Here is an 18,471-nt window from a genome sequence, read left to right as displayed (position 1 = left end):
AACAAAATCTCAAAAATAAAAATAAAAAGATGTGGAGTAGGTATAATAGTTGAATCAAACATAAATTAGCAAAAATTAATTAAATATTTTCATCTCTATATGGACTTTATGTCATGGTACAATTCCAGTCTATAATTTGTAGTCCGGCCTTTTCCAAGTAAAGCATCACAGTTAGTTTTGTAACACAATGCTGGTTTGCAGCATCACAAGACCTTAAAACCTGCAGACTGTCATTTCCCCTATAAAAGGCTCACTATATTTACAATTCAAAAAAGGAAGAGAAAAAGATTAACAGCTTCATACAGTTTTGAACAAGTTTCACTGAAAAGTGTGAAACCGTATTAAAACATTCTCCCACTGTCATTTTTTACATTTCCCTATGCACTCCATTTTGTGCTCTTAGAAAAACAAAATGGGGGGGGGAGCTACAACCTAAACATCATATACAGGTAAGCGCTCCTCAACGGAGACGCGGCAAATCGGGCATTTTTTACATTTCTCACAGCAGGTACTGCAATGCATTGGAAAACAATTAGCTTCACACCAGCTAAAGGGGAAAAAAAAGATGATTTACATGTGTAAGTATCAAGGTGAAATGGCTACCTGCAAAGGATACGATGCCTGCATGGAAGCAGGACCACACTTATCTCTCCCTCAAAGCAAACCCTACATAGAACTTTTTCCTGAACAGCACATGTAGGCAACATTAATGGATGAAGGTGAATTCAAGTTATAACAAGAATTAATTTGGGAAAGAACGGACCCAAACAAGCTAGAATGAAAACATGCAGAGATGCTTCCGCAAATTCAAGAACAAACAACATCAAACTCATCACTTTCTGATTGGACAAACAAAACTAGCATAATTGAGGATATATTCGCAGCACCTTTTGTTTCGGGTGAGTGATTACACCAATGAACACCACTGATATTCAATTGGCAATCAATGCTTTCAGAGTGACTAAAGCCTTCAGATATCCTAAACTCTATGATTTTCGCCAAAGGCCAACTTTTGCCATCTCATTTTAATTGCTATTATGGTGAGACTAACGAGTGCTTATGGCCCTACAGATAAATAACACCTTTGGGACAATTCACTTTCAAGTTTAAACAACAAAATGGAGATAATTATAAACAATTTTATGTGATAAAAACCTCAAGTTGCAAAAAAAAGCTTCAGCAACTGTTTTAACAAGATAACTAGTAAGGCCCTACAGATAAATATTGGAGTTGAACAAATTCTCGAAAGAAACAAGGCTACAACATCTATAGATATAAGGACTCAAATTTTTTTTTTTTTTATCAGTAAAGAATAATTTTACTGATGAGAAAAGTAAGCATAGCCCAAAGTACACGGCACATATACTAGAGCAACACCTATGTATGCATGATTGTCTATCAGGACTCAACTATAATGATGCCTATTAACAAGTGTTGATGCATAAACTATATCAAGTTTTATAATTGACTATAATGGAAACTCATGCACATTCCAGAAATTGAATATTTTCTTGAAATACTATTCAAATTTAATCTCGAAAACCACATACAGGTATTTTGTATGATTGAGCTATAAAACCTTAATTACAACTAGATAAACTAAACCCCGAGGTGAAATTAAGTTGACCACCAACAGAAATTTAAACTAGTTGCAAGTCAATGTTTTTGGATGTATGAGGCTAACATATGCACAAGGTCACATTACATATCCATGCCGTTGTTAAACTAGAGGCAAGGATGAGAAGATTACATTTTGAAGTCTTTCAAATTCCTGCTGGCTGTATTTTGTGATTTCTGCCTGCTCACCTAAAGCTGCTTGCAGTCTCCAAACCTGAGACAAACGAGAATCATAAATTCAACACAACAGAACAGTAATTGTCTCATTTATAATTTAGGGAAGTAGCCGATATTTGGTAAACAACAAAATAAAACATAAGCTAAAGCAATATAGACAAAAATAATGTATCTATATGCATATGGGGAGATGATTATCTAGCCAAAAGAAACATGCTTAGAGAATTGTGATCACCTCCTCTGCGAGATCCTTTTTAGGCATTTTCTTCACAATCTCTGGCGGATAACCACAGAAAGTGCTATACCTGGGTGGTAAATAATCAATGTACAATATCAGCCCAATACAGAGTGCAAAGACCTTTGAAGAATTTCATATGGCAAATAAAGATATAATGCAGCAGCTAGAGCCAAAACACCACTGACAGAAGGTGAACAAGCCATGTTTTAATGATCTAGAGATGAACGCATTTCTAGAGATGAACGCATTTCACATGAAATAAGGAGAGTCCTCATTCATATTTGGCATCCATATACATAAACAATCTAATTTATATTTTTTTAAGTACCGATAATAGGATTGTGTGTGAGTAGGAGGCTTCCGTGGCCGAGCTAAGAGAAATTTCTAATGGTTCACCACAGTGGAATGTGCTTTATTAGGGCAGCCCATTATTCGGAAGTTGGAGCTTTCACAAAATTTTCAATTTGTTGTGCTCGTTAGGAGTAAGTAATGAAGAGGGTGACAAGATGCTTTGGGTTCCCTCTAGGAAAGGAAAAAAATTTGTAAATTCATTCTACGAGGCCATCACTAGTCAGGACAATAATCCTTTTCCTTGGAACATCTAAAAGTGTAAGGCACCTCATAAGACTGCCTTCTTTGTTTGGAAAGTTTCCCTAGAAAAGATCCTAATCATGGGCAACCTAAAGAAATGTCGGATCATCGTTCTTCATTGGTGCTGTATGTGTAAAAAGGTGGAGAAACAGTGAGTCAATTGCTCCTCCACTATGAGGCTGCTAGGCCGGAATGATTTTTTCAGCAGAGTTGGGTTAGCATCATTATGCCTGTAAGGTCTTTGTATCAATCCCCAAATTGCTGCAGTGTGAAATATGGCTCCCATTTTCTTATTGTGGTGCATTCAGGCTACGCCTTTTTCTATTAATAAAGTTTTACTTTTACTTATCAAAAAAAAAAGTTTACTTCTCATTACTTCATTTCTCTGGGCCATAGCTATAGACTTCAATGGACTCGGTTCTCATGATTTCCTTGTATCTTATCCTTAGCTCCTAAGTAGGTATACTCTTTTGTATACATCTAGTGTACTTGGGCTATGACTATTTTGCATATTAATAAAAATTATTTTACTTATAAAAAAATAATCGAAAATATAAAATTGAAGCACTTTTTATGCCAACTTACTATGTGCCTCTATTCCCCATACAAGCTGGTGTGGTCAATCATATGAGAGAATTCAAAAAGATTTCTTATGGGGGGAACTGTCGAGGAGTTCAAGTCTCATCTAATCAACTAGTCAAGATCCACACTCCAATCTCTCCAGGAGGGTTGGGAGTCAGAACTTTGCTAGCGTTCAATCATGCTCTAATGGGTAAATGGCTAAGTTCACTATGGCATTATGTGGGAGGGTGGTGTTCTAATGAAATCAGCAGGCCTTTATGGGGTTGGTGTGTAAAAAAAAAGGTTGGGGGATTTTCTCTAGCTTTATCGGATTCAAGGCGGGCATGGGACTAAGATTAGATTTTCTCATGACATTGGGTGCAGCAATCAAACTTTGAAGGCAGTTTTTTTGGAATTGTTCAGACTTCCCCGCAATCAGGAGGCCTTGGTGCTAGATTCTTAGCAACTCTCCAACAACACTAGACATTGGAATCACTTTTATTCAATCAGCTCAAGATTGGGATTTGGATTTGTTTTCCTCATTATTCAGCCTTTTCCACTAGGTTAAGTGATGGTGATGAGGATAAAATTTGGTGGGTGCTGTACAGACGAAGAAATTATGAGGTCAAAACTTGATATCAACTATTGTGTGAAAAACCTTTTGTACTCCACTAGACATTTTTCTGAACAAATCTCCATTGCAGACGGCATGCTGTGTGGATAGGTAAGTTGGGGAACCCCCTCCACTGGAAAGAGGAAGGGTAAAGCAAAATGTGGATGGAGGCTCTTGTGGCAACCCGGGTGAGTCTGGTGGAGGGGGTATTATTCGGGCTTGCGGGATGTTTTGGTAGAATCGGATTCGGTGGTTATAGTAGGTTGGTTAGCATCGGGGGTGTGCAAATATTGGTTCCTTTGGGATTTTTGGGAGGAAGTGAAAAACATGGTATGTGAGCTAAATGTTCGATTTCGTCATATTTTTAGAGAAGCTAATATGGTGGCAGATTTCTTGGCAAAGCAGGGGATTCAAGGGTTAACTTCAGATTTTTGTGACGCATCTCCATTCAAGGTCGTATTCGGGGATTAATTCGCTTAGACAAACTTGGCATGCCCTATTTTAGACGGTGATTTTGTGTTTGGTGGGTTGGTTTGGCTTTGGGTTTTTGATAATTGTCTTGGGATTTTCTTGGCAACTGAGTATATTTTTTCTTGTAAATTTTGATAACTCTACGGTGTCTTTGGGATTGTTACCATGGTATTCATCCGCCACAAGTGAAGGTTTTTAATAAATTTGGGGCAGGGTCACTCATGGACAAGTGACTTTCGTCCATTTTTCAAAAAAAAAAGGGGTATGTTGGGGAATATTCTAGCTATGGATAATTTGAGGAATAGGAGAATCTTAGTGATGGATTGGTGCTGCATTTGCAAGAAAAGTGGTGAAACAATTGATGATTTATTGCTACACTATGAAGCTGCTAGAATAGTATGGGCCTCAGTCTTCCAACTTCTTGATGTTCATTGGATGATGCCCCAAAGGGTTGTAGAGTTGCTGACTTGTTGGAGAAGTCCAAACGTAGGTCATAACAGCATGGTAGTTTGGTGAATGGTTCCGTTTTATACCAAATGTAGTACTTGTGGAATGAACATAATTCTAAAAACTTCGAAGAATGTTTTTTTTGAACATAATTCTAAAAACTTTGAAAAATGTTTTTTTTTTTTTATAAGTAAAAATATTATATATATACATATATATATCAATAGGAGGAACCAAAACACTGGATGTATACAAGAAAATCCCTAACCCATACTAGAGAGCTCCTATTGCCCCAAAAGCCCACGAAAAACTACCCAACATACATCAAGCATGAGATAGAATAACTCACCCCTCTCCAACCCCAACCCCTTGTTTCCCATTGCCCAACATAAATCACACCTCCCAAAATACCCTCTATGCGAAAGACTTCCCAACATACATCAACCTCTGTGCCCTCGACTTGAGCTACCACCCTTAGCGTCATAGTTGATTGCACTAAAAAGACGCTTCAACTCCCTGCTTTTCTTGAAGCTTGATTTGGTATCACGGTGGCTTGCCTGAATCACAGTGATTAGAGCTTTAAACTGGTCTTCACATCCTCCATGTGAGATTCCCACAATATGCTGAATCTCATTAACCTTTTGCAAAACCCAATCCGAAGATGATTCATCTATATTGTTTAATGGAGGAAGAGATACCAAGGGGAATACATCTTCCCCCGATATAGCGCCTGAAGTAGATCCAAATGGTACCAACGATAAACCCTTGTTCAGAACCTGTGCCTCCTCAACAACACCAATGGTACTCTCCATTGGAGATTCTGGCTTGGCAACAAGTCCCTTCACCTCTGGCGACCTTGTGTGTGCAACTTCAACGGACCCTTTAGACGTCGGTGTTACACCATGATCACGGGGATGGAACCAAAGCCAAGGGACACATGGTTGTTATCTGTGTCTTCCCACTGTGTTCCAAGTCTTCCACAGACTCTACTCCTGTTGTGGACTTCTCAGATACCCTACATGTCACCTTCTCCGATTATGACTGGGGACAAGTCAGAAACCTTCTCCGCCATACATGCCTTCTCCGCCATATACGAAGGAATGCCTGCGTAGGGGTCGTGATCGACGACGGAGGTTACCGGCTTTGAGATAAGGGTCTTATCTGGTCCAGGACTTCCGTTGGACCATGAAACTGGCCCAGAAGTGGAGCCCTTCTCAAACACAGGCCAATGGAGCTTCGGTCTCCATTTCGGGCTTAAGCGGCCCAACCCAAGTTTGGCCTTCCCTTTGAAGAATGTTGCTTGACCTTAGAACCATATTGCTAAAAACTCTTTATTTCTAGATGTCAACACTTTTGTTTTCTCTTTTCTTCCAAATCTGGTTCTTTCTCTTATATATAGTAACATACTGCACTTAATAAAACTGCCTGACAAAAAAAATAAAAAATTGCATAATGTCTAATGCACATTTACGATTGACAATTTGCACGAAACTATAGTTTGAAGAACATGACAACAACAAACAGGGAGTAGACAATCACAAAATGACATATCTAAGTAGAATTTCTCAAAATCTGGTAGGACATGCACTTAGTATTACGGCCAATGGAAAATAAAAAGGACTAGAAAGATGATCATAATAAAAATATAAATATAAAGGCCGAAAGAAAACTGATTCAAACATGTTACTCAAATGGAAAAAATAAATAAATAAATAAAATCAAGTGCAAGTTGGTAGATGCCATTAGAAAAATTCCGTACAACAGAATAATTCTTCGCAGAGCAGCACATGGATGTTTTTCTTCTTTTGATAAGCAAATGGGCATTTTTATATGGTTTAATTACGATAGATTTTAGGGAAGCTTATAACTTTGAAATTCTAAAAGATGGGAAAATGACATAGAAGGCTCATGATTCAATTCAGGCTCCGAAAGATTTGAGTTGTGAAGGGTCTCAAGAGGTGCTGGAAACAGGAACAAGGCTGCAGAATTTTATTGGCAGCAGGTACTTGAAGGGAATCGTAGTTTTTGAAATTAGGAATTTGTGACTTACCCGAGAGAGAGAGAGAGAGAGAGAGAGAGAGAGAGTAGGGGTCTGGTCAAAAAGACTGGAAAATAGTAGGTTAAGTGGGGTTTCAAATAGGGTAAGAAAAAAAAAATGGTTTGGAGGTGTAACAGGAAGAGATTTCAAGCTCTTGGATGGCTGTCGGGACTGTTTCACAGCAAATCTGGAATTCTGGCAGATCTGGTTTTGTGAGTTTGGAGGCTAATGAAAGGCAGGTGCCGCTACAGTTTTTATCATATGAGTTTTTGGATTCTATGGGTAAGTTATCAACGTCAAATTGTATAGTCTGAGAATTAGAGAAAGAAAAGGATGAAAAAGATAGATCTAGCCATTCCAATCAGATTCAGCTTTTCTTGGTAACACAACTTGGAGAAGAATTGTATCATATATCACGAGCAGAATTGCAGTAAAACGTTCAGGAAACTCTGCATTACATCAATGTTTATAGAAAACTAATCCACAATTAAACCCAATTCTAATAATAATTGGGGCTCCCTCTCTTATGAATAAAAATTCTTGATTACCTATAAAAAAAGATAATAATTGGGGCTCGTAACAAGACTTGGACTCTTGATGAGACTTGAACTTTCAGTAAGACTTGACTTCTAAGATGACTTCAACAGTTGAAGCTCTGACGACTTAATTGAAACTAAAGAATTTTAAGACCATAAATGATAGGAGAAAAACATAAAATAATATATTAAATCCAGATTATGATAAATTACCCAAACTTCAGCCCATACCCAAAAATCTGAAATTTACAAACCGGATTCTAGTCACTTGCATTAAAAGCAAGCATTTTCTACCCAATGAATATCATACCTCAAGGAACAAGAGTCAATTAGTTGCTGCAATATGTTCACCTTCAGGACTCACATGCCACCAAATTTATTTGACATGTTTTACGTCAGTGATTTTGCATCTATTGCTAAATTTATTTCTTATAATTTTCCTCTAACACGTCCAATTTTTCTTTTAAATTTCTAATTCACTCTTTTGGATATAAATCACAAGGCTTCAAAGAATTACAAGGGGGAGAAAAAAGTGAAGACTTGCTGACAGGATGTATTCAATCATTCAGTGCATAATTATTTTGTCTTTTAAAAATATTTTGAATGCTTATCAAAATGATACTTACCCAATCACATATGTTCACATAAACAATCAAAGCATGCCGAGATGTGGCAACTCTTTGCCTTTTATAATATTTGCATATAGTCCACTTGCAAATACCAAATCAAAAGTAAACAATACTAACCCAGAAGCCCCCTGCTGTAAAAGCCGGGCCTGTTCTTCTCGACTACCTTCATCAATTGACCACCAACCCAAGAGCCTGTTGTTGAAGACTTTCAGATTAAGAATCGGTTCATAGCAAATTCAATGATTGCATTATTGATTTGTATGTTCAGAGCATTATTGATTTGTATGTTCAGAGTCTTGCCTATTCAAGATTTTCTAGGGAGGGGAAAGAAGCCCTTACCTGGAACCATGGTGCAAGAAGCCCAAGCAGTCATGAGCTCTTTCAGAAAATCTAAAATATAATCCTGTGCCAGCTCCACTATGAAGTAAGAGTACAATTTTCTCCACCAGCCTAGAGGCAGCAAGTAGTAGACCAACACCTTGCAGGAGAAAAACTGGAGAGAAGAGAACTGGCAGTGGTATATGCTTAGCATCAGCAGGTGTTCCCTGAAATCAGAAACTGTTATAGGTCTATTGAGAATAGGGTAATGATGCCCTTACATCTCCTTTACTACTGTTTTACTACTTGGCAGTTATTTTTTTCCTTTTGCTATTTGAATCTGGATTAAAAATCCCAGAATATGACCTTCTTGCATAATTTAAAAGAAAATAAATTTAATCAACCAATGTAATCATGTAAATTAATTCAAAATAAAGTCAATTTATAAAAATTGACTCAGAGTAAAAAGAAGGTCAAGTTTTATAAATTTGAATTTATTTTTAATTAAATTACATGATTACTTTAGTTGATTGAATGTATTTTCTTCTAGATTATGCAAGAATGTCATGTTTTGAGATTTTTAATCCAGATTCAAAGAACAAGAGAAAAAAAATAGTTGGATAGTAAAGCAGTAGTAAAAGAGGTGTAAGGGTATCATTACCTTTGAGAATATATCCCAAATACTAGTCATTTCCACAACTTAAAAACACACCTCTAAGCGCATACAAAGGAGGATTTGAAAACCAATCACTGGAATTTTCATGATATGACCACCAATGTCCTGCAGACTGCACATTCTATCTTCCTGCTGTTCGTCCTCTGGAGAGACTACTAAACCACTGTGCCAGTCAAGATATCTGATAGTCGCAGAAGATGAACTAGCTTCCCTTGTGCGAGAGTTACTATGAATCATCGGATTAGACCACTTCGTACAAACAAGAAAGGCAAAGCATTCTGCAATACTGTAGTTTTTATTAAAAAAAAAAAGGTTCAGAATTTCATTGTCATTCAAAACCTTGAATATAAACAATGAAATGTCAATGTCCCAAGTAACTTTGCTAAAAAAATAAACATTAAACAATATAATGCTTACCCAAAATTTATAAATAAGTCCCACCAGCCAAGAGCACCCACATCACCTGTTACATCATGTGCACATGAGTACAATGGATCAATTTAATGTATACAGACAGAGTATACTGCTGAATAATTAACAGAAAGCAAGATACCATCCAAAATGGGACAAACAACAGCAATGCCTAATTACCGAAGATTCTCAGTCCAAAAATTAGTACGATTCAGGAATTTAGAAATTCAGGTGAATTAAAGAAAAATTCTCTGCAAAATCTAACCATGTATGCAGCAAAGATACGAACGCAAAACAAGACATCCAACACACCATGGACATGTAGGGCTGTCAGTTTTTTACACAACCCGCAAACCCGACACGTTATAATATGGTTAGATTTGAGCATAATCAAGTTCTCATTTCACCCAAATTTGACCAGATTAATTGTGTCCAAGTGACCCGATTAGCCAAAAAAAAAAAAGTCAATCCATCATGGGTTAGTCAGTCAACCCATGACACAATTGACCTGCCACATTTTTTTTCCCAGAAATTGAGTTTTACACTGAAAAGTATGACACTTATTTTAAGTCTTTTCTTAATTTTTCTTACATAACCTTTGCCTTGTTATCCAATGGCAAGAAGAATTAATTTTTGTGAATATTTTTTCCTTTTTTTGGTTTTTAATTTTTTTACAAGTCTAATGGCTTGTATCAGGTCAACCTAACCGTACACAACCCAAATAAATAAACGGGTTGTGTCAGGTCAACCCGTTAAACAAACGTTGTTGAATTTGGATCAGGATTATTGACATGTTTAATTATTCGGGTCGGGTTAACTCAAAATGACCCGACCCGATTGACAGCCCTACATGGACACATGGAAACAATTAAATAAATAAATAAAGACAGCACAGCGGGGAACCTAAAAAATGGCACAATGAGGCAAATAAGGTACATAGTACATGGTACATGTGCCATCAACAAGGTACATGAGTCAAATGGGTTGTGTCATGTAGATTTGGATGGCCATAAAAATGGTGCTACTTAATGCATACGATAAATGTGCAACAGTTACAATACAATGGATCAAGCAACTGCAGCCTAAAGCCGGATCATGAGACTGCAACATAAAGCTTATGAGAGTGTAGTGCATTTTGTTGTAGTAATGCTGAATATTATGGGGAGTAAAAGAAATTACCACTCAGCTTCAGGAGGGTGAAGACTGTAGCAGCAGCAAAGAAGACCATGGATATTGCTACCCAAAAGTGCTACAAGCAACACATTGGCAGATACTTTAGTCCTTTCAAATGTTCATTTTTAAGTTCAATAACAGTACTTTAAAAGTGAACATATGCGGAGGATGAAACCCAGATTATTTTCAGAAATCCTCAACAGGTTCATGGCCAATATCAAATCAACAGTTCATATTCCAAACTAAGACATTCAAAAATTCCCCAAGTTTGTGATCAATATACTTGGATGTTAAAGTTAAAATCCAGACATGCATCTCTTACAAAGAACATGAAATGAAAGCACAGGTAGACTGGATGTACCCAAATCATTTTGACAGATGCACTTCCAAAATTTATCCAACAGTTTATGTTAAAACCCAATGAATGTCATTAAATGAACAAGAGTTTGACAAATCCTGCATTTTTCTAACAAAAAATTACGTTTCCATGAAGAAGTAAATTTATAGGAGGCATAATTTTGATATTGGAGACGAGCAATGCTTATTCAGTATCGGACACGAAAAAAAAAAAGGAACAGAAAGAAAAAAGAACACACAAATGAAGACTATATCTTTCAATTCTTCCCAATGCAAAACTCAATCCAACTTCAGGTCATTCATACCCATTTGATCAGTTGGCAAGTCTAAGCCAACCCTAACAGGAAAAAAAACAACTACATTGTTTCCCCCATTATATCTGTCTGCAATATCTACAATGTGGCATGGATTTCATTGCAAAACTTTCTATTATAAAGACTACTTTTTCTCCTATATAAACTTCAAAAGATTGTAAACTTCCAGCATGTCATAAGTTCTTGAGGTTTAACACCTCAGAACATTCTTTGGTCATCTTGTTTGACGGTAAAAACATTAACATTCTCCTCATTAAAATAAGTTTATTATATTAAATATATGTTAATATAGCTAGGATTGTTATTCATAAAAAATATAGCTACGATTGTCATATGAATTGGTGAATCCACAATAAGTAGTAATCATATACGGAAACCCATTGACCATTGAGAAACTAATCAATAGACCTACAGGAAGCGTCTGCCATACAGCCTCATCACTCATGCTTTCTTCATCTCCAGGCATTAAAGCCCTGCACATTCTGAAAAAATTACAGTTACAATGCCTGAACTATACTTATTCAAAACAAATTAACGGTAATTGATGCGATGTAAGCATAAGGTTATACAGCCACATGACAGTGTGTCGAAGGCCTTTGGACAATGTTCTTCAAAGTTTTATCCTTTTCCCCTTTTTTGTGTGTGTCAATAACTAAGTATCCTATTTTATAATTGAGCAGTAGAGGCAATAGAGGCTGCATCACAAACTGTGCAAAAAGTTGCAATTACCATATCTAGAGGGAAACTAATAATGAAAGTAGTAATAACAGTAACACTATTGTGCTACAATCAAGGAAAATTGACACATCACGCATAATAAGGAAATAAATTCAGTCTGTAAAGGATGATTTTTGAAATTCAGAAGAAGGAAAAGAAACAAACTGAAGACCAAGATACCGGGCTAGAGAAACTCCCGTTGGAAACCTTCTTCCTTCCACCAAACTCTGATCGCAAACAAGATTCTTAAATCTGGATTCAAAAATGAATCCCTAATCTCTCAACCACTCATAGGAGAGATAGATTCTATACTTTTCAGTCATCTTTCACTTGGAGAGAAAATCTTTTGAGCTGTTGGCAGAAGAAGGGTTCTCAGTTTTATGGATTACTAAGAGAATTAGGGGACCTACTCGATCAGTGTCATTGGGCATGATCAGTGAGAAAGAAAATACCTGAAATTATCGGCCAGAATAATTATTTCAAGTGCCAGTAGGGGAAGAAAGACCATCTTCAAGTTTACAGCTGCAAAACCATGAACTGTATGAAAAAGTAATGCATTAATTAGCATCATGAATCACTGGATAATTGCAAGCCCAGCAATCATGAATTAGCTCGGATGAGGTCAATAAGTCAAAAACCAAAATTCATTCCCAAGACATGAAAAGATGTATAAAAGCAAAATAACTGGAAGGCCTTAGAACTAGTTGTCACAACAAATCTTTAATAACCAATAACAAGGTGACAGTTGTTTACCATAAATGCTCTCAAGATATACACAAAGGAGTAATTCAAACGCTACAAGCAATGGTGTCGCAACAATTGCATGGCATGGTGCCCACTGTCCAAAACAGAGAGATTTTATTGGCACCCATTACATATCTAGATCATACTTTTGAGATATATATATTCACAAAAGTAACGAGGGAATCAGTCTAATGAAATAATCTTCAGAGCTGTAGATAAGCATAAAGACATACATTACGATTATGTGGAACTGATGGAGCAGGTAATGAGAATCTCCCTCGGGCAACAACTGCATGAAATATCCAAAGTGGGAAAAAAATAATCCTGCACATTGATGTCAACACACATGGTAACTAAACTTTTTTTTTTTTTTTGTGAGTGGGGATTTGGTACAGTGAGAGTATCAAGAGCTCTAGATTGCAAGAATATATCCCTTTTCAGGGACTAAAATCACAACACGGTACAATTCTTACATAAATGCATTACAATTCTTCTCTATCAAGCCCCAAACCCACCTTGCCTAAACCACCCTAGCAGGCTAGCAGCCACATCCGTAGCAGAGGGAGGAGCTTAGAGCCTTAGACTCATCCCTTCCACCCCCCATCACCGTATTTCCCCATTAGCCAGCTGTTTCCTCCTTTCCAACCTTCTTCTTCCACCTCTAGATTTTTCTCTAGATATTTCAAGGATAACTTTGAAAGCTAGATCTGCAACTCCAAAGTAACCTCCTCCCCACACGCTCCAGCGTGTGAGCCACATATGCTGGTGCTAACGCTTATGTGGCTTATGCACAACCCATCCCCACCTAAAAACATCCCTTCCCCCCACTCCTTCCCAACCACGCAAAAACCCCACCTAACCAGTAGATCTTTGTACTTCCTTTTATTTATTTATTTATTTTTTTTTTGGCTTGTGGGTGTTCGGAAGTTTGATCTACTGCCATAGTTGAAGTGTCGAGCGCTCTCACAACTTTCCAAACTATGCTGGTGATCTCTTTTGCCAAGAAGTGGTTTTTATCCATCTACCCTTATCTGAAAACACTCAGGTCACGGATTGAAGATCTTCAGCCATCATCTCAATAATTCAAACTCAATACACACCTTTCTGCTGCAGGATTACAACTACAACATGTTTCAAAATAATCCAACCAACGGATTGCTCCAACAACCACCTTATGGCTGCCAAATAGGGGAAATGGCCAATTATTTGATGTCACTTCCCAATTGGGTTTTGTTTTCTACATTGTATTTGTTGTTTTGGAGTGTTTGTTGGACCTCACCCCTCCTAATGTATTTATCTTTCCTCTAGTAATAAAATTATCCAAATCGGAAGGGGGAAAATCACAGCACCGTACCACACTAGTTATCCCCAAACTATTGAAAAGGAGGGAATTGCATAGAAAAGTTTTGGCCTGTTTTTTCAACCACTTCATACACATTGAGCACGGACTGAATAAGGGAACAAATCACCATTTTTCTCTAAACCCAACATAATGTACAAGTTCCTTCTCAGTTAATAATTTAACCAGCCAGATAAGTAGTTCTGCAATACAAACATTGAAAAGTTTGAATAGAGCCATAAGTCAGCTCAATCTTGCTATAAATCTTTAAGAAAATTTCTGTTTATCATCCCCTACACCACACACCAACATGTGATTTGTCATTTTTTTCCTTCTATTTAAGCACACACATATTGATGTGTAAATATGTGTGTTTAAACATAAGAACAAAAATAAAAAATCACATGTTGGTGTGTGGTGTGGGGATGATAAGTAGCATTTCTCAATTTTTAAACACGGTATGCCTGTTCCTCAATTAATAAACTTGATGTGGAAATACTTCTCTTTGGCATTTGTGAAACTATACATCATTCTAGATTTTCGCCTCGAGCATTTTGCCACTTTGACTGAAAGTTTCATAAAATTGCACTTTGATTATTATAATTGTATGCCATCCTAATTAACTCACAAATAACAGAAAATAACTCCATCTTCAATTATTCCAATGTGTGCTTATAGTCTGTCTAGGTGGGTGGGTGGGGTGTGGATGTGCATGTCCGCATGCGTGTGCATTGTCATAAATGTCCATAATTACCAAATCATTGGTATCCCATTGTTTATGGTGATTTTCATAGGTTTCAGTTCTCTCATAATACAATCTTTCCAAAACAACTGAAGTACACCACAAAAATGCAAACTTGTAAGGACACATGATGAGAAAGCCTAGTTGAACTTTACAAGTAGAAGTTAGAACTAGCTAACAAAGCCATACTCCAATAATCTAGAAGATATCTTTCATAGGTGTGGGTATTAGCATATTGCTGCTTGAACTGCATTTGTGAACAACTCCTTTGGATCAGGAGAAAGAGAAATCCAGCCAACAACAGAGAAACGCAAATTTACCACATATCTAACCCAGTGATAGATCCATTAAGGAGCTCCTGGTATAGATCGGATGATTCTAAACCATTCATGATTTATCCCAATCTAATACGAATCCTTCATTGCATAAGCATTTTTTACACAATTAAATTTACCGCCAACGCATCAGACTAGAAATTAGATGAGGCTAATTCACATATTTTTCTCACTAAACTTGTTAGAGAATTTACAGGCATTCTCCAATTACATTGTTTTGTTTGATTATTAAAAACAACCGAATACACAATTCCACAGTGAAGCTAATCAGGGAAGAAGCTTTTACACTTTGCTACCAGCTTTTCACCGTTAAAAGGAAAAAAAATCTGAAACATTCTGAAAACAACAGAACATTAATCTGTAGGTCCCATAATTCATTTTCTTCAATTATATTCCGAAGGAGAGCGGGGTATAGGTTTGTGGGGTCAACTGAAAAAACAATTTTTACGAGGTAAATAACGAAAAATAAACTAAGCCCATGAGCTCCTACATCAATTAATGCCCCAAACAAAAGGTCCAGCAAAACCCACAAAATTGTAACACTCTTCCATTCCACTGCCATTGCAAAGAAATCAAAATCCATAACCAAACCAATAGAAGCCAAAGTTACCAAACACCACAGAGAAATATATATATATATATATATATATATATATGTACAAATAAAATTTCAATATTATTTCCTATAAACATAGGGAAACTGACCACCAGGAGTAGGAGACGACATGGTCGAGCTTGAAGACGAACAAAAGCGTAAAGCACAAGAGGACGCCATGGGCTGCCACGGCCTGTACGGACTCCAATACTCTCCGCCAACTTGTCATTTGGAAACCCAGAAATTCTCAACTTTAACACAAACCAGAAAAGGAGAGAGATAGAGACCGAGGGACAGATTAGCAATTTCTATTTGAAGATAAACGAAAATAAATGTATAGGAATAATCCCCAAGACAGTCACTTCCTCTCTGAAGAGCTAGAAGCTGGATTTCTCGGAGGAAAGACGAAGGTTTTCAGCTTTCAGTGGGCGCGAGGAGGGAAAGGAATACATCATCATTATTAATGCTATGCTATGAGCTATCTCTTTGATGAATATAAAACAAACAAAACGCATTACTGCTGATTTCACTCTCTCCTCTCTCTCTCTCTCTGAAGATTTTGTGTACTATAAAATTCCGTCCCTCTTAACTTTCCTTTCACGGCAAAGCAAAGTCTAGTTGTGTTTGTTTTCACATGTTTTTTTTGGGTTCAAAAGAATTTTCCTTGTGGAAAGATTTTTTGGCATTTTGCCCCCCTTTTTGTATGATTGTCTTTTTCTTTACTTATTTGGTGAGAACAAAGAAAACAACCGTTTTGGATTAGAGTTCAGTATAATTTTAAATTATATTTAATATTTAAATATTAAAATTTTAAATTATTAAATTTATCTCAATTTAAAACTTTTTTATATGTAAGATATACAATATTTTTCAATTCAACATCTCTTTACACATTAAATTTACAACATTTTTCAACTTTTCATAAATATATATAAATTCATCTTAACATTCAAACATATATAAACTTATCTTAAGTGGATTTTACAAAACTCACTACACCATCTCAATCCACTACTCTATTTATAAATAATTCAATTCATCTCATCTCATCATTACAATTTTTACAAATTCTCGCACAAAATATAATAAACAATTCAATTTTTTTTCAAATCTTAAAACAATAATAATATTAAAAAATAATATTCTAATAATATTTTATTTAACTCGTATAAAATTATCTCATCTCATCTCACTATCTAAACTAGTCATTACTTCATTTTGTTTCCTCTCTTTTAACTAATATATATGGTATAGGAAGCTTTGAAAAGGTACGAGACAATAAAAAATAAATGTTTTAGATACTGTTTGAATAATTAGTTTAAACGAGATGAATTGACATGAAAGTTGAATAAAATATTATTAAAATATTATTTTTTAATATTATTATTATTTTGATATTTGAAAAAGTTGAACTATATATTATATTTTATGTAGAAATTTAAAAAAATTGTATTAATAAGATCAGATCAGATCAGATCAGATGAAACACTTTTCATATTCAAACCAAGCCTAAAGTCACAAAAGTAAATTTACAAATTAATAAGAGTTAATGTAATACGTTAAATTGTAAAATTACTTTTATATAAATTAAATATAACGAATCATATAAAATCATGTCAATTTATAAGTTTACTTTATGAAATCTATTTGTAACTATAGTATTTTTCTAAAAAAAAAATGATAAATTTACCTGCATTTAAATAGTGCAATGAACAGTAACACTTGTGAGTAATTTGTTTTCCTTTTTGTGATTTTGATCATACCTATAGCATGACCCGAATAATTAATGGGGTTTCATTCTCGTGTTTTGAAATCATAAATTCAAAACCAATCTTAAATAATATTTCATTGTTTTGGTCATCAATAATTTATAGATAAATTAAGTAAATTATTTTATTTTCAAATTATATCGTCGTGGTCTTTTGCAATTTGCATCATCACACATCGCAAAACTACAAGGTAATCCAACTCATGATGATAGGGTGAATTGGTCCAAATTGATGATTACAAGTTGATTGGTCCAAGCTACTTAATTATTCTCTCCATCAACTACAAACTCTATATATATATGGTATGGGAAGCTTCTCTAATTGAGTAATGTTATATACTAAGTTTTTATGACATGAAAATTTAATGTCGTATGTTTAAAAAATAATTTAATTTTTTTAAATTTAATGCTAATTTTAAGTTTTTTTATCTAATTATTATTTAATTATTACAATTTTTCTAAACTTTTAAATAAAAGATAATTCAACTTTTTTAAATATTTAGATAAAAATTATATTTTAACAATATTTAAACTTTATAATATTTGTATTCAATTTTTTTTTTCTCTCGTTTTCCAAAACTTCATAAAATATTTTAATTAAAATGATTTCCAACTCACGAGTCATCTCACTCCAACTCAAATATCACACTATTATTCACAAATTATCTAAATCTATCTCATTTTAATTCACTATCCAAACCAGTCCTAAAATTATTTTTCGATATTTGAGATTTTTTGTTTTAAAAATTGCATCATCTTAATTTTGAGAATTGTTTTTCAAATAGCAAAACCATGTCACCTTAATTTCACTCATAGACCTTCTAGGGTCAACATGTCTATAGTAAGTAGTTCAATGTCAACATCTCTTATGATAAAAATAAAAAATAAATTAAATTTCAAACTAAGCAATAAAAAAAATATATATAGAAAGATGACGGCTCAACCCGCAATATGTTGTTAAAGTCATTGTAATGATATAATCCATACGTGGTTTAGATCGAGTTTGATTTGTCAAATGATACTTTGATGTTGCACTTGGCTAGGCTTGAAAAGTGAGATTCCAA

At 35.3% G+C, this 18,471-nt stretch overlaps 1 protein-coding gene across 3 annotated transcripts; it reads right to left on the bottom strand.

Moving 5' to 3' along the window:
• Positions 1-212: 212 nt before the first annotated feature.
• LOC108981901 lies at positions 213-16,189 on the bottom strand. 3 transcript variants are annotated; one of them, XM_035691254.1, is made up of 14 exons: positions 15,750-16,186; positions 12,862-12,952; positions 12,638-12,722; positions 12,337-12,421; positions 11,580-11,649; positions 10,503-10,572; positions 9,330-9,375; positions 8,949-9,198; positions 8,258-8,463; positions 8,036-8,110; positions 2,030-2,099; positions 1,751-1,831; positions 604-683; positions 213-511 (listed from the first exon to the last, which is right to left on the bottom strand). In XM_035691254.1, exons 1-14 carry the CDS (start codon positions 15,866-15,868, stop codon positions 433-435), a joined length of 1,407 nt encoding a protein of 468 aa, XP_035547147.1. In that variant the 5' UTR covers positions 15,869-16,186; the 3' UTR covers positions 213-432. The 3 variants fall into 3 exon arrangements, with proteins under 3 accessions (XP_035547147.1, XP_035547148.1, XP_035547149.1); XM_035691255.1 differs by having other exon boundaries at positions 11,580-11,640; XM_035691256.1 differs by lacking the exons at positions 213-511; positions 604-683; positions 1,751-1,831; positions 2,030-2,099 and adding an exon at positions 5,140-6,136 and having other exon boundaries at positions 15,750-16,189.
• Positions 16,190-18,471: the final 2,282 nt, after the last annotated feature.

This window comes from Juglans regia, chromosome 6 (assembly GCF_001411555.2).
Source record: "Juglans regia cultivar Chandler chromosome 6, Walnut 2.0, whole genome shotgun sequence".
Lineage (NCBI taxonomy): Eukaryota > Viridiplantae > Streptophyta > Magnoliopsida > Fagales > Juglandaceae > Juglans > Juglans regia.
Note: the sequence above shows the minus strand (reverse complement) of the source record. Positions and strands in the feature narration are given on the sequence as shown.